Raw genomic sequence first — 14,280 nt, forward strand, 5'->3', positions numbered from 1 at the left:
TTGGCTAGAGGGTCAAGTTAACCCTGACCTATTTTGAGGTGGAAAGGACGCTTCTCAAAGTGGCAGTTGTCCAATAGGAGGAGGAGGAGTAGGAGGGGTGAAGTCCAGCCGTGGCCCAGGTAGGCTACGCTAAGGCGTGTGGCCGTTGGTTCTGGCTGTAAACACATATGAGAATACAATTGATGTGGGTCCCTGCCATTTAAAACTGTCAAAAGATGCCTGCTTTCCTGTCTCTCACTCTGTTTACTGGTCTGAAAGGTGTGTGTGTGTGTTTTACTACCTTTGTGGGCAGTAGGGGGAATGTACAGCCTGGAGGCAGGTAGACTGGACAGGGACAAGGCTGAGGGTCTCCTCACTGCAGTCTGGTAGTTCTTATACAGGACAGTCCCATACTAAATGCATAGAACATACATGTTTGACCGTCTAATGTAAATCCTCTATCTGAAAACCAAACATTTTTCTCTGGAATTTGAAACGTACACAACCCCGATGAAAGTTGCATTGTTCACGGTACAGTGAGGAGTACTGGCAGTGGTGTATCTGACCTTGGCTACTCTGATGGAGTTGACCCAGAGAGACAGCGTGTGTTCATCATCACAGCACAGGCACCTGATGTAGTCTGACTGCTTCTGGATGCAGGGGTGCTGAGGAAACAGCACAGGCCGAAGGTTAGAACACAGACTCTAAAGAAATGTCATCTCTGCCCTCTGCTCTCCCAGTCTGGGGATTCTGCAGTACATCCACGTGCCAGCGGAGGGCAGGCAACACTCAGCTTCCCAAGCTGAAACAGAACTCTGTGGACCACATAGCTCCAAAACAATCCTTTGTGTCAGGGACTTGAGGTTCAGATTAGAGCAACACTGAAGGTTGAAACCTGGACAACATTGGCAGAAGTGTCTAAGACAAGACCAGAACCTATAAGCAAAATAACGTGGTGTAAAATGCAGGATTATGTACAGTAAATGTCATTGTCTTCATCTGTGAACCACAACATTTTCGTCTGGCACTCACAAGCCCAAATATGGTTCTATAAAGGACCTGAAAATGGTTTGTTAGGATTGGACCACAGCAGAACCTTATTTGGTGCTATGAGGATCCCTTTTCTAAATGACATTCACAGTAAAGTGATGATTGAATTCCCCCCTTTCACTTTAAAAAAAAATCTTTGTCCAAATCGTCATCATGAGAACAGCTTGTCTACACACAGACAGGCTGCCTTCAGTCACAAGGAGGTGACTTCTCATCACTCCTCTCACTTCCCCACAGCATGAACTTAGTCATAACAGCCACTATCACTATCAACACGTACTCAAATACGCTCATTCCTGAGAACATGAGTCAGACCCGATGCAGCCTGGAGGCTTCATGTAGCCACAACCTTTCTGCTCAGGCTATACTGGTATTGTAAACCAAAAAAATCAAGTTCATCTCGTATTCCAAAGCTGAGGATTGTGCGCCATTTAATTTATGTGTCTAATTTTGGTTGTCGTTAGTTTTGACCTTTGCCTTTTAAAACACAGCAACGATCACACAAAGTTTTTACTGCAGGTTGCCTTTTGTTGCAGCATGGACCCCTGATTGGCTATGGAATGTAACTGTTGCTATGGCAACAAGTCAAGCCCTTCAACATGCAGCCCAACCCGGATGCGGTTGTCATGGGTCTGCGACCCTGGCTGCCCTTTCAACTGGAAAACACAAACTCCTCAACCACACATGCACGCACACACACACACACACACACACACACACACACACACACACACACGCATGTACACACACACACACACACACACACACACACACACACACACACACACACACACACACACACACACGCAAAGCCAACAGCCACCCCTCCCACACCTGGTTTCGTTCTCGGTTCATGCTGTGTCTGGGCCAAATTAGAACGTCTGTTACATGATAAACTACCACCAGAAGGCTGCAATGTCTGTGGTCAAGTTAAGGTCTAGTTCAGTCCACTGAAGTCTCGTTCGCAGTCTGCTTTTCTGTTTTCTGTGTCTCTCTTTTTGTCTCCCTCGGATCCTCCGTCTCTAATATACACATCTTCATGTTAAACTGGGTGAGTTCTTTGCATTGGTTAAAGCTTAATAAGCATGAACTATCCCTTAGTTAATTAATGTGTATTAACTCTTACCCATAACCCTCACCCTAAACATGTACTAACCCTAAACTATTAAATAATGTATGAATGTATAGTGAACATGAACACCATTAGTAAATTATTACTAGACACATTAGTTAACTGTTAATTAAGGGTTAGTTAACACTTATTACCCTTATTGTAAAGTGTTACCGCTAAGAAAAACAGCTTCTATATAATATAAAATTGAGTATGTGGGCGATGTTTGTTTGTTTCAAGTTCTGTGTTCGGCCACAGCTATGCCGTTTTACGTGCGATCGGGCTGAAACCGTCAGGGTGTGTAGAGGGCACCCGTGCAGGTGACCTGACGGAGCTGGACTTTTTACTTAGGCGAATTAGCTAATGATGTGATGTCATCAGTGATGATGTCAAAAGTGATGTCATAAGGGCACACACACACAAGGATGCATTGTGACAAGACTGAGTGATGTCACACACACACACAAGGAGGCATTGTGACAAGACTGATCAGTGATGTCATAGGAGGGCACACACACACACACACACACACTGATGATATCATCAGTGATATAATGAGGCAGGCACACACACACACACACACACACACACACACACACACAAGGAGGCATTGTGACATCACTGATGCAATAACATTTAGTGAGCAACACACACACACGCTCACCAATAGGGCAGGTGAGGCTGAGTTATGGGCGATGCCTAGTTACTTAAACATGCAGATGAGCAAAGTATTATTTCTCAGAACGGCGCTGCAGAAAGACTAAGCCTGCAGGTGCAAAAGCATAAAAAACACGCTAGAATCATGTGCTACCATTAACCACTTAACTCACTGCTAGGTCATGTTATCCAAACATGATGAGATTTGGCCTGTGAAGCCTCGAGCTCATCTAAAGTATAGAGATGACAGTTGTTTACCTTACCTTTAGTATGAAGCAGAAGTCAGTGGCAGCTCTGTATTTGAGTTTGTAGTCGCTGGTGGTGTAGATGTTGACTTTTTCAAACTGGACAAAGCAGGCAAGGTCACTGGATGACTGTCAGATAGAGAAATATGAATAATAAGTATCAATTCCTAAATTACAACTATTGTGTACAATATGCTTAATAACAGATATTTCCTTATTCACATTGTATGTTACTTATTCAGTATCCGATATCAAGGGTTTGGTCCTAACTAGGGATGTCCGATATTATCGGCCTACCGATATTATCGGCCGATATTAGCATAAAAAATTCATATCGGAAAATATCGGTATCGGTATATATATATATATATATATTTTATATACAGGGGGAGTCTCACTGAGAGCAATGCTCTCTTTTTCAGGAGTACCCTGTTCACATTCACGCACACATGCATACCTGGAAGCTGACCAGTACAACCACAGTCTGATCTGTTGGCCGCTGAGCAGCTCCACTGGAGCGGTTGGGGTTAAGGGCCTTGCTCAAGGGCACCTCAGTGGTGGTAATGAGGGAGGGGCAAGCGCTGCCTTTTCACTTTCCCCACCCAGATTTATCCTGCCGGTCCCGGGGATTGAACCAACAACCTTCTGGTCACAAGCTCGCTTCTCTAACCATTGGGCCACCACTGCCCCAATAACACTTACAACTTTAACACAACATGCATATTATATATTAAACTATTCAGCTACATTAAGCTACATTATGTAACTTGTTACCTGAAATTTTGGTATCGGTATCGGTTGATATCGGTTGATATCCGTATCGGAAATTAAGAGTTGGACATTATCGGATATCGGATATCGGTAAAAAAGCCAATATCGAACATCCCTAGTCCTGACATTCTAGTGGTCAATTTATTTATTTATTTATATTTATTTTTTCGCTCCCTCAATAAAGAAGACATTTCAATAGCATGCCGTTTCTTTTTATTAAACATTTCAAAGAAAGTATACAATCAATCTCCAAGACACAGAACAAAGCCTCCATGTTTTCGAAAAGGGTTAGTTTTTCCTCTAAAGCACAAACAAGCTCCTCCTTTCCTTCTCTGAAACAGAAACGCAACCTGGTCAGTCACCACACCGACAAATATGCAGTTGTTCACAGAAAATAAATTTCACCAATCTCACGTTTTTAGTTTTCAATTCTATATTCCATGTCTGTGGGAAACTTGGTGGCTCAACCATTAGTAGGCGCATTCCGCATTTGAAAAAGAAAGGGGGAAATGGATTTTCACATGACACACGTGAAACTACACGACGAGGAAGTAGAGCTCACCTAGAGCGGGACAGCAGTACCTCAGGGGGTCGAGCTGTCATCTGGGAATGTGAAAGTCCCTGATTCGAGGCTCGCGCTCCTCCGGGGCTGCGTGCCGAAGTGTCCTTGAGCAAGACACTGAACCCCTGACCGCTCCTGACGAACAGTTAGCACCTTGCATGGCTGCAGGCGCCGTCGGTGTGTGAATGTGAGGGTGAATGTAGACATTACTTTGAACTTTGAACGGTTGTCAGACTTGCAAACGCGCAATATAAATCCAGTCCACTTACCATTTATAGATCAGTGCTTCACTGACCTGCTGTATTGCTTCCTTCAGGCCGTTCTTACTGACACATCTCATCCTCATGATCTCTCCTCCTCTCCCTCTCTCCAGCTCTGCATGCTTCAGCTTTTCATCACCCTTTCATCAGGTCTTCTCCACAGATGACTGTGGTCTGTGTTATTGTTGGGTTTGTAGTGCCCCAGCTCTTCGGCATTTTGCCTCCTCCTCCACATCAACCATCCTTTGTATCTCTTCCTGCACTGAATTTGCACATCTGCCTCCTGCAGTTTAGCTTTCATCACTTTCTTCCTCTCTTTTTTCTTTGCCGAGTTGGCCTCTAGATCCATGCTTAGCCTGGGCATCGCAGCTTCTTGCCGGAGAGGCTCTGCGCTCTGTCTGAGAGCACAGAATGATGTCACCCTCCTCACCAGTTCACAGCATCTGTCCTCACTTTCTCCTGCTTTTGTCTCCACCGTTCCTCCACCGTTCCTCTGCTGGATGCTCAGCCCTTCAGATGAAAGCCTTTGAGGGCCGCTGCCATTTCCACTTTCCTTCCTCCTCCCCAGCTCTCTCTTCTTCCTCCTGCTCATTTCTCCATGTTTTACTCCTCAGCCAGAAGGTTGTCGACAGATCTGCTACAAAGACCTGGGCCCTCATTCATCAGCATAAGAGGGCGTAAGCCATGCGTACGAGCAATTTGAAGTGAAGAGTGGAGTTTATTAAAGCGCACTTACGCCTGAGAATGAGCGTTAAACGTAGGCGCAGCTCTCACCAAGTGTTGGAAAAGCAGAATTAATGCCGTCTAGCAGTGAAAGACCACCAAGGAAGACAGGAACAGACCATCAAGGCTTTTATCATGATGAATATAAAGTGCTTCAGTTGCTGGTTGACTACAAGCACATGTACCATTCGTAACAATTTGGAGTGGACAGTGCATATTGTCTATATTAGCTACATACTACAATGAAGGGCGGATTCTTTTTTAAATATGATTAATGAATTTCCCAACAACACTGAAGCTGTCAACTATTAGCCTGGTATCCAGCCCCATATGAATCACAGTTGTCATGAAGGATTCATTGAGGCTGGGTACCAGGCTAGTCAACTATGGCATAATATATAGAAAAGCAGAGAAAGGAGTGCGTCTTTGGTAGGCCGAGTAGTATAAAGTCAAGGTGCTCTTTGGTCAGGGGTAGGACAGTTGAGACTAAAAAGAAGTAACCAAGGCACTCTTGTAGGTGAAAAAAGTTAAAAAGCCTTTATTGTATGGCTAACACGATTTGAAGGCCTGTGTGCCACAATGCGTTGGTGCGTTTTTAATTCTTGCTACGATGCAGCATTAGCCATACAATAAAGGCTTTTCAACTTTTTTCACCTACAAGAGTGCCTTGGTTACTTCTTTTTTATGGCATAATATATATTGCCATAAAAGCACCATCATTTAACAGACACGTGGTGCAATTTTGGCTTTGCTGAATGACTGGATAGATTGCTTACTGATAAGTGTAGTCTTTCCAATATTTTGATGTGCCAGGCTTAGAGAAATGTATTTATTAGCAACACTTTACAATACTTAGAATAGTCATGAGATACTGGTTCATTAACATGGTGTCTAACAATCTATTACTATATAGCCTAGTACTTGACTGAGAGTTATTCAGGAACTACTATTATTTGTTGCGAACAGTGCACTGCACTAGTATCTTTAATGTCTCTATGGGAAACAAGTGTAAGCACTGGGTTGAACAGTGCATCCGGGATTTGTTGTTACTGTAAAGAGACATTACGGTCATGACAGATGTTACTGTAAAGAGACATTACGGTCATGACAGATATGCACTGTAGAATTCTTTCATCATTGTTGTTTTCACTGATTTGCATACCTTTGTCTTTCCTCTGGGCACATAGTAGATGCCTGAGGCCCTGAGCAGGAAATAGCGTCGGTTCCAAGTCTTCTTCCCGCCTTCCTTTAGGTACAGCCAACCCTCAAGGTCAGGAACGATCAGGGACTGGCCCTCGAAGCTCTCCTGCCGGGTCCCAAGGGAACGATCACATAAAAAAAAAAATGAAAGAAAAAACAGGGCGGAGAAATGAGAAGTTGAATTCCAAAATGAGATATCCTCCTTCTTATTCTTACTTTTCTTTTCTTCTATTTTTATTTATTTTTTATTTTATTTTTTATTATTTGGGGGGGGGGGCACACACAACTATGAAATAGTAAGATTTTAAAGCAAAACTCATGGAAGGAATAGGTTAAATTTGAACCTTTTTAGGATGGGATTGCTTTAATGATTGAGTGAGAGCAGGTCGCTCCCCCCCTAACCACCCCATAAAATCAATCATTTTACAATAATATTTTAGAATGCTGTAATACCTCTTATTAAACACATGAGGTCTTGAGGCTGCTAAGACATGGATGGATTACACAGAGACCGTATTTAATCTCGGTAATTTCACGCAGTGGAAATGTGTGGTTGGCAGCTGACCTGGATTAAGCTCTCTTTGTCTTGTTGTTTTATCTCGCTCAGAATCCTCTTGTCCTTCTTCCACATGTAAAACACCTTTGGGGCAAGTGAGAGAGAGTGTGTGTGTGTGTGTGAGAGAGGGAGAGAGGCATGACTTCATTTACTACTGTAATTGTGCATTCAACCGTGGAATTAAACTTCTCGATGGTGAAGATGCACAAGCTTTCTTGCACACTCACCTGGGGGTCTTTGAACAGAATGTATTTCTGAGGCCTTGACAGGAAACAGATTTTGTTTTCAGTGTTGCAGGTCCACGCAGACAGATGCTCCACTAAATATTCATGGTCCTCAAAGCCCCTTTCTGAGAGCAAACAATGGGCATCTTTTAGCAGAGAAACCCAGAGAACTCCTTTCATATAGTGTGTGCAATGTTAAATGTTTGTGTGTGTACATGTGTGTGTAGAGCAGCTGTGTGGTGTCTCTGACCGCTCTGCAGCTCTGGGTTGGTCTCACACAGGCTCCAGTCAACGCTGCAGTCGCAGTGCGTCTTCTCAAACAGGTTGTCCAAAACGTCTCGCACCGTCTGCCTCGCGTCCACCATCAGTGTCTTGGAGCTGCCATCGCTCATCATCACCTTTACGATCAGCTACAAGGGGGGAACACAGCACAGCCATTTTGTCTGGTGGTCAATATGATTTACACAGATAGACATCTTGCCCCTGCTAACTATAGGTCATATCACTGTATAGATGACGATTGTTCTGCACAGCCACAAATATCAGAATATGTGAGATGATTGGCAGGGTTCCCACATGCTTTCCATTTTAAAATTCCATATTTTTCCAGGCCGTGTGTTCTTGACTGGAATTGATTTTGGTTGATATTTGATAATAATGCATGGTGACAGTGGGTAATAATAAGACTTCACATCAACAAAAACTGTGGGCTCAAAGTGGGTCTACAACAACATCAAAGCTTTAATTATATGTATCGGACGTGAACCACAACAGTTTCCATACTTTTCCAGACATTCTTTCAAATCTCTAAACTATTCAAGACCTGGAAATGAAATTGTTGATATTCATAGTATACTTTTCCAGATTTTCCAGACCTGTGTAGGAACCCTGAGAATATCCTATTTAAACTATGGAATTACAAGAGATGAATGACGGAGACAGCCTGCCGATGATCAAGATAGAAAATAAGACTACCTACAAAGAACATGACTTTACCTTCCTCACTGTGGCCTCTCTCAGCTTCTCAGGAGCCAGTTTCACTTTGTCTGCTTTTGTCCGCAGTTGACTCTGGAAATGCATTATGAGGATATGATCAAATTGTATCCATGTTTGTGGTAAAATGATGGCAATATATGTTTATGATCACAGATTCTCAGGTCACCGTTTGCAACGCTCTGGAAGTCTGTGTTACTGGAGGCTGGGCGGATCCTGGGGCCGGACCGCGAGTCGAGGTGGATGGTCGGTTCTCTGTGCGAGCGGTCTGTTGGTCAGAGGTGGTTGAGTCTGATCCCAGGTCAAACACCAGAGCGTCCAGGTCATGCTCCTCCAGTTCATTCAGAGACTCTGTATGGAGAGAAGGTATTGAGATTCATCCCGTCATCACCACAACAGCACAACTTAAACCCATGGAGACAACTGAAGACTTGCATAAAAATATTGAATTTGAAGATCCAAATCCGCTAATTTTGGCATCTAAGATTTGACATCGTTCCACGATCGTCCCACTTCAGTCAGGACAGCACTGGAGAACTCTTGAAGAACTGCCTCACCCCACCTCACCCTCCATATTCTCCTGCTCTCCTCACTCGAGCGTACATTTATTTTGAAGCTTAAAAGAAAATCGTCTCTCCTCCGCGCTGGAACCCTATTTGTCCATACGTCACTTTAAAGATATATTGGACTGCTCCTTTGATATTTTTGTGATTGCTTTTTTCTGTATTGTTTTTGTCTTCAAACTATTGATGTGACCGATATGCTGCATACTTACACCAAGTCACATTCCTCGTATGTAATCTGATTACCTACTGTGGCAATAAAAGTGAATCTGAATGTGAATGTGAAAATGTGTACTCACCATTCAGGTCTCTGAAGCCAATGGAGAAGGTCCTAGGTCGTGAGTCGGATTCCCTCTCCCTCTCTACCTCAGCTTCGAGACTCTGTATGGCAAGGATTTGATACTTCATTTGTCCATGTGACATTTTGATGTTTATACTGTATTTAGTAGCTTATTTATTTTTCTGGTGTTTTCTACAGAGTTCGAACTACATCCTTTTAGCTGGGATGGGCGACAAACAAAGTAAAGCCAGATGACTCTTCTCTTCTTTGCTGACTGACACTGAATTGCTCCAATTCAATTTACGATTGTCCAGTTTCTGATGCTCATGTAGAACCACAAAATGTTTTGCTTTGTAGTGGAAGTGATTTAAAATGTAGTGAAAATGTCAAACAAAGAAAACTACTCAACTACAGAAATCATAGTTACGTCCACAGTTGTGCAGAAGTGATGCTTTGTGACAGAAGTTGTGCTATGCTGTGTTTTGGATAACACTAACACTGTAATCAAAGAGTCGCCCAATCAAAATAAAAGACCATATGCGTCCTTGGAAGATTTTTTTTTAAACTTTGAACTTCAAACCCAGGAACACGCTTGTCTTTCATTATGTATCTGATCCTGTTTAATATCAGTGACTTCCTGCACACTTTATCATGCTCTGTTTTCAAGCTTGTTACAGAGAACAGGCTGCGCTCTGTTCCTGCATAGAGAACAAATGACATGTCATTTCATAAAGAAACACATTAGCAGCCTCAGGAAGGTCACCAAGATCAGAATGCTGCCGTTTCTCTGCACACGATGAAAAATAATTGCATTTAAATTGTGTTGCACCCAGATTTTTTTAAATATATATAATTTATATATTTTCGGATAAAGAAACTGGTTCAAAGCAGTGAACTTTTCTCATTTTCCTTTGGGTCAAGCTGCACTTTAAAGGGCCACTTTGCTGATTTTCAACCAGCTTTGTATCATTACAAAATCAGTTGTATATGCAAATGAACAATGTTTAACTTGCCTCCATCTTGCCTGGACCGAGAGCTCCACCTTCATTCGCAAAAAATGGTACAAATTAATGATATAATTTGCTCCAGGAAGTTCTGTGATTGAAGAGTGAGCAATAATAATAGTGATAGTAGCCTACTGGTAATAATGATAATGACAGGCAAGATGAAGGGAAGTTAAACATTGTTCATTTGCATAATACTGTATAGACCAGTGGTTCTCAAATGGGGGTCCAGGGACCCCCAGGGGTCCGTGGCACTTTGCCAGGGGGTCCATGAAAAGTTTTCAGGAAAATATATATATATATATATATATATATATATATATATATATATATATATATATATATATATATATATATTTGCAAAAGCTTCATAGTTCAACGAAAATATGTTATGCTTTAAATCTAAAATGGTTCATGGATTACATTCTAATCTAACAAACCTATCAATTTAAAAGTCAAGCACGTTACCGTGGAAACAATTCAACTTAGCCCAAAATCACAAATCAGAATGAGGGGGTCCCCGGTATATTTTCTATCTTGTAAGAGGTCCTTGGCTGAAAAACATTTGAGAACCTCTGGTATAGACTACCGATTTTGTAATGATAAAAAAGCTGGTTGAAAACACAAGTGGTAAAACAGTACGCAGCTGACTTCATGGAGGAAAATGGATTATATCAAAGCTGTAATATTGTCATGAATAACGACAGGCTTAATCACATGTTGTAAACAAGCTAACCGTAGCTGGGCAGACTGCCCACCTGTACACAGTGCTATGTCTGCCAGCAGGCAGCTAACCCTGAAAACACATGTCCTCATGCTGGAGCTCATGGTTAAATGGCACCTCAGAGCCCTGTACTGTAAGTCAGGGATCACAAAGACTCTCCTTTGTCTGATCAGCCCAAGGCTTTTAAAGCAGAGAACGGGCCCAATTAATGCAATAACTGTAATGACTTCAAATCCCCTTTTCTCTCAGACTCAAAGAAGATGACCGCCGTCATCAGAATGGTTTGAGTTTGAGTCTGTGCAGCGAGGTTACCATGATGGCTTTCCCATCTTTCAGTGGCATACATGCAGAGCCAGTCTGGTAGGTTTCATGGTCATGTCATGTGAAAGACTGATCTCATCCTTAGGGGCTGCACTCTTTTAGCTTTATGGAGGGGATTTAAATGAAGGATAATGAAACGCGCACACACACACACACACACACGCACACACACACACACGCACACGCGCACACGCACACACACACACAGGCCGGGGCTGCATCGATTAGAAGGGTCTAATGTTTTTCTTGGCAAACTACAACAATATGATGAGCAGCTTATGTGCGCTTTAGGAAGAGCGAAGAGGTCTGATCCAGATGGGATGACTTCACATCTCGGCATTGTCTTACTGTACAGGGCTTACGTTTCCAAACAGACTGCCATGTCTAATCAGCTAATGTCCTCATATTATGGGATGCCCTGACTCACGGCTTTTGTGACCCGTTTCCCGCGTCAAAAACACTGACAGGAACGCAGGAATCTCTGCTCATCTGGGCACCTTTTGAGAAAGAATGTGACGTATAGAGTAAAGATGTTTGATGTCACACTCTTGTTCGTGAAATGCATTCAGGGGCGTAGCTATGGGTGGGTCCCCCCTATCCTAGCCTATGCAGATGCCCGCCTCTCGCCTCAAGAGGAGCGCCACCGTCCAATGGAGTCATGTGCCAAAGTATTTGCCATGCATGGCGATTGCTAAATAAAGTTTGTTAAATCCTACCAACTGGCCTCTCATGATTGAACTGTAAACCCCTGTAAAACTCTTACTATCAGACCTCGTATTGACCAGTTCACACTCCTAACCTGATAGAATAACATTTGAATCTAGGCCTAAGTATAGTAAGTAAGTGGGAATATTAACATATTTATATTCATCTCATATTGACCTAGAATATCAATTAGAATATAGGATAGTAGAAATTATGTTATCATGCTGGAATGCTAGCATTACTTATGTCAGCATGCACTTTGAGCTGACCTAAGTGCTGTTAGGATCCTCCAGTTTACCCACAAGGCTTAGTCAGTGTCAAAAGTCAGTGTCAAGTGAAACGGTTGAAATGTCGGGAAAAACTGGTGATCGAACACAGCTGTCTGGTGTGAAAGGCAACAGTAACACCCTTACTGGCCACCACACTTTTTAAATAACAGACTGATGTGTGTGTATAACCATGATACACATATCTAGAAATGTTATGCAACATGTCTGTGTAAGTTCATTTTCAAAACATTCAGGTGATAGAAAGTGAATTTAAATGTTTTTAAATGTTGATATGCAACGTATCTTGGTTCACTAATGTTGACATTCAACGTATCCCTGGTTTGCAGAAATGTAAACACTGCCAACATTTGAATCAGGCCACCAGGCTGCATCTCCTCATGACAACTTACCTGAGTGAGAAGATCCATCTCTCCCAGTAGGTCACTGAACATGGCGTCTATGTCTTCTTCCATCTGGGAACAGCAGAATATGTGACTTTACTAACAGTCTGATACAGAGATTTAAGGATTTTTGGGTGCTATCTTCATTTCAATTGGACTCCAATCAAGTTTACTCTTATAAAATTAGTGGTCTGTAATACTTCCATCCTTGAATAGTGTGCTATAAGTGGAAATTCTGAGAAACGTCTGCTGAAAGGCCTAACAAACGTCTGCTGAAAGGCCTAACAATAGACATTCTTGTTACATTCTTGCGGTAACGTTACAGAAATACAAGCATGCACAGCTGTGTAATTGTCATAGGTTTAACAATGAAATGCGATCTGCATTTCTAAACATGTTGAAAGTCACAAGTGTAAACTATTTGCACAAACTGCGATGTGACCGCCATGACTCCACATAACATAGTGACAGGGCAGTATGTGACAGGCTGAAATGGCTTCCATGCTGTGACACTATGACATCACACAAACTGTTTTTATTAGCCTCCAGCAAGACCAGGGAGGAGTCAGTAGGACTTCTCCTGATCAGTCACATTATGGTACATCTTTTTATGGTCGAGAATAACCATTCAAGTCGCATGCAAAAAGCTCACAAACATATCTTAGTCATTTGCGTATCAAACATCACAGATGAGCTCAGCACTTGAGTTTTTTTGTGTTGATGCCTAGTGATAACTCATGGCTAAGATTGTAATGATTTTCATGTGCTTTACTTGACTTAACTGTTTTATATTTCCTTTGCAGACGAAGCGGGTTTCGTCAACCATCATCTCATGAAATCCATAACTCGACGTCCCTTGGTAAAGTGCAAACCTCTGCCAACGCTTAGCAATTTTCCAATTTGCAGAGCTGCAAGGCTCTGTAAAGATTTATGTTTGTCTATTGTTTTGTCTTGCAGGTTTGATTTTCAGATAGCACATAAATGTAATGCTGTTTAGGAGCCCTGCAAGCACCAGCTGTCGGACTTTCCTACCAGCACATTAATGCAGCATAATAGTTATAGCTACAAAAGATCTAATGGCGAAACCCCCAGATCTGGATCACCACCAACAACTGATCCATGGCTTAAGGACTCATTTATTTGTCCACCAAATTTCAGTCAAACATTTTTTTTAACATCTTGCTAATAAAACAGCAGCAGGGGTGAAAACATAAAATCCTCTCAACTTTGCAGAGGCAATTAATGTAATTGCTGTTAGCCTATAAAGAGGGCCTTTTAACCTTCACCTGTCTTCAGCTTCTCAACTGCTGAGTTGGCTGTTGCAACCCATTATCCGATTGTTATGGAGACCAGCAGCAGGTTAGAAATAACTGGGTCTAATATTGGAAGCTAGTTGTCCATTGGCCAGTGGCGCTGCTCTTGAGGCAAGAGGAGGGCACCTGCATAGGCTAGGAGATCCCCCCCCCCCCCGTGGGGGATCAGGAGTCAAGACTCGTTGGTGGCGGACTGGGGAGGTGGGTGGGGCAAAACAACGCTTCGGAGGACGGCTTCAAGGGAGATGGACTGCTGAGAGCTAGCTGCTGCTATGATCGGCCAGAGAGAGAGAGGTGATGTAGAACCCTTGCTATATATATGAGGATTATCTGACGTCATATTTGACGTCATAGCAGGCGTCATGCTAG

At 42.6% G+C, this 14,280-nt stretch overlaps 1 protein-coding gene across 1 annotated transcript; it reads right to left on the reverse strand.

Moving 5' to 3' along the window:
* LOC310797216 (amyloid beta A4 precursor protein-binding family B member 1-interacting protein-like) lies at positions 1 to 12,660 on the reverse strand. Its single transcript, XM_083659566.1, has 12 exons — positions 12,608 to 12,660; positions 9,194 to 9,275; positions 8,501 to 8,682; positions 8,335 to 8,406; positions 7,589 to 7,748; positions 7,342 to 7,463; positions 7,124 to 7,198; positions 6,521 to 6,664; positions 3,061 to 3,171; positions 546 to 644; positions 281 to 392; positions 1 to 155 (listed from the first exon to the last, which is right to left on the reverse strand). The coding sequence occupies exons 1-12, from the start codon at positions 12,647 to 12,649 to the stop codon at positions 130 to 132; spliced, it is 1,227 nt and encodes a 408-aa protein (XP_083515692.1). The 5' UTR covers positions 12,650 to 12,660; the 3' UTR covers positions 1 to 129.
* Positions 12,661 to 14,280: the final 1,620 nt, after the last annotated feature.

The sequence above is a fragment of the Poromitra crassiceps genome (assembly GCF_964638095.1).
Source record: "Poromitra crassiceps genome assembly, chromosome: 23".
Taxonomy (NCBI): domain Eukaryota; kingdom Metazoa; phylum Chordata; class Actinopteri; order Beryciformes; family Melamphaidae; genus Poromitra; species Poromitra crassiceps.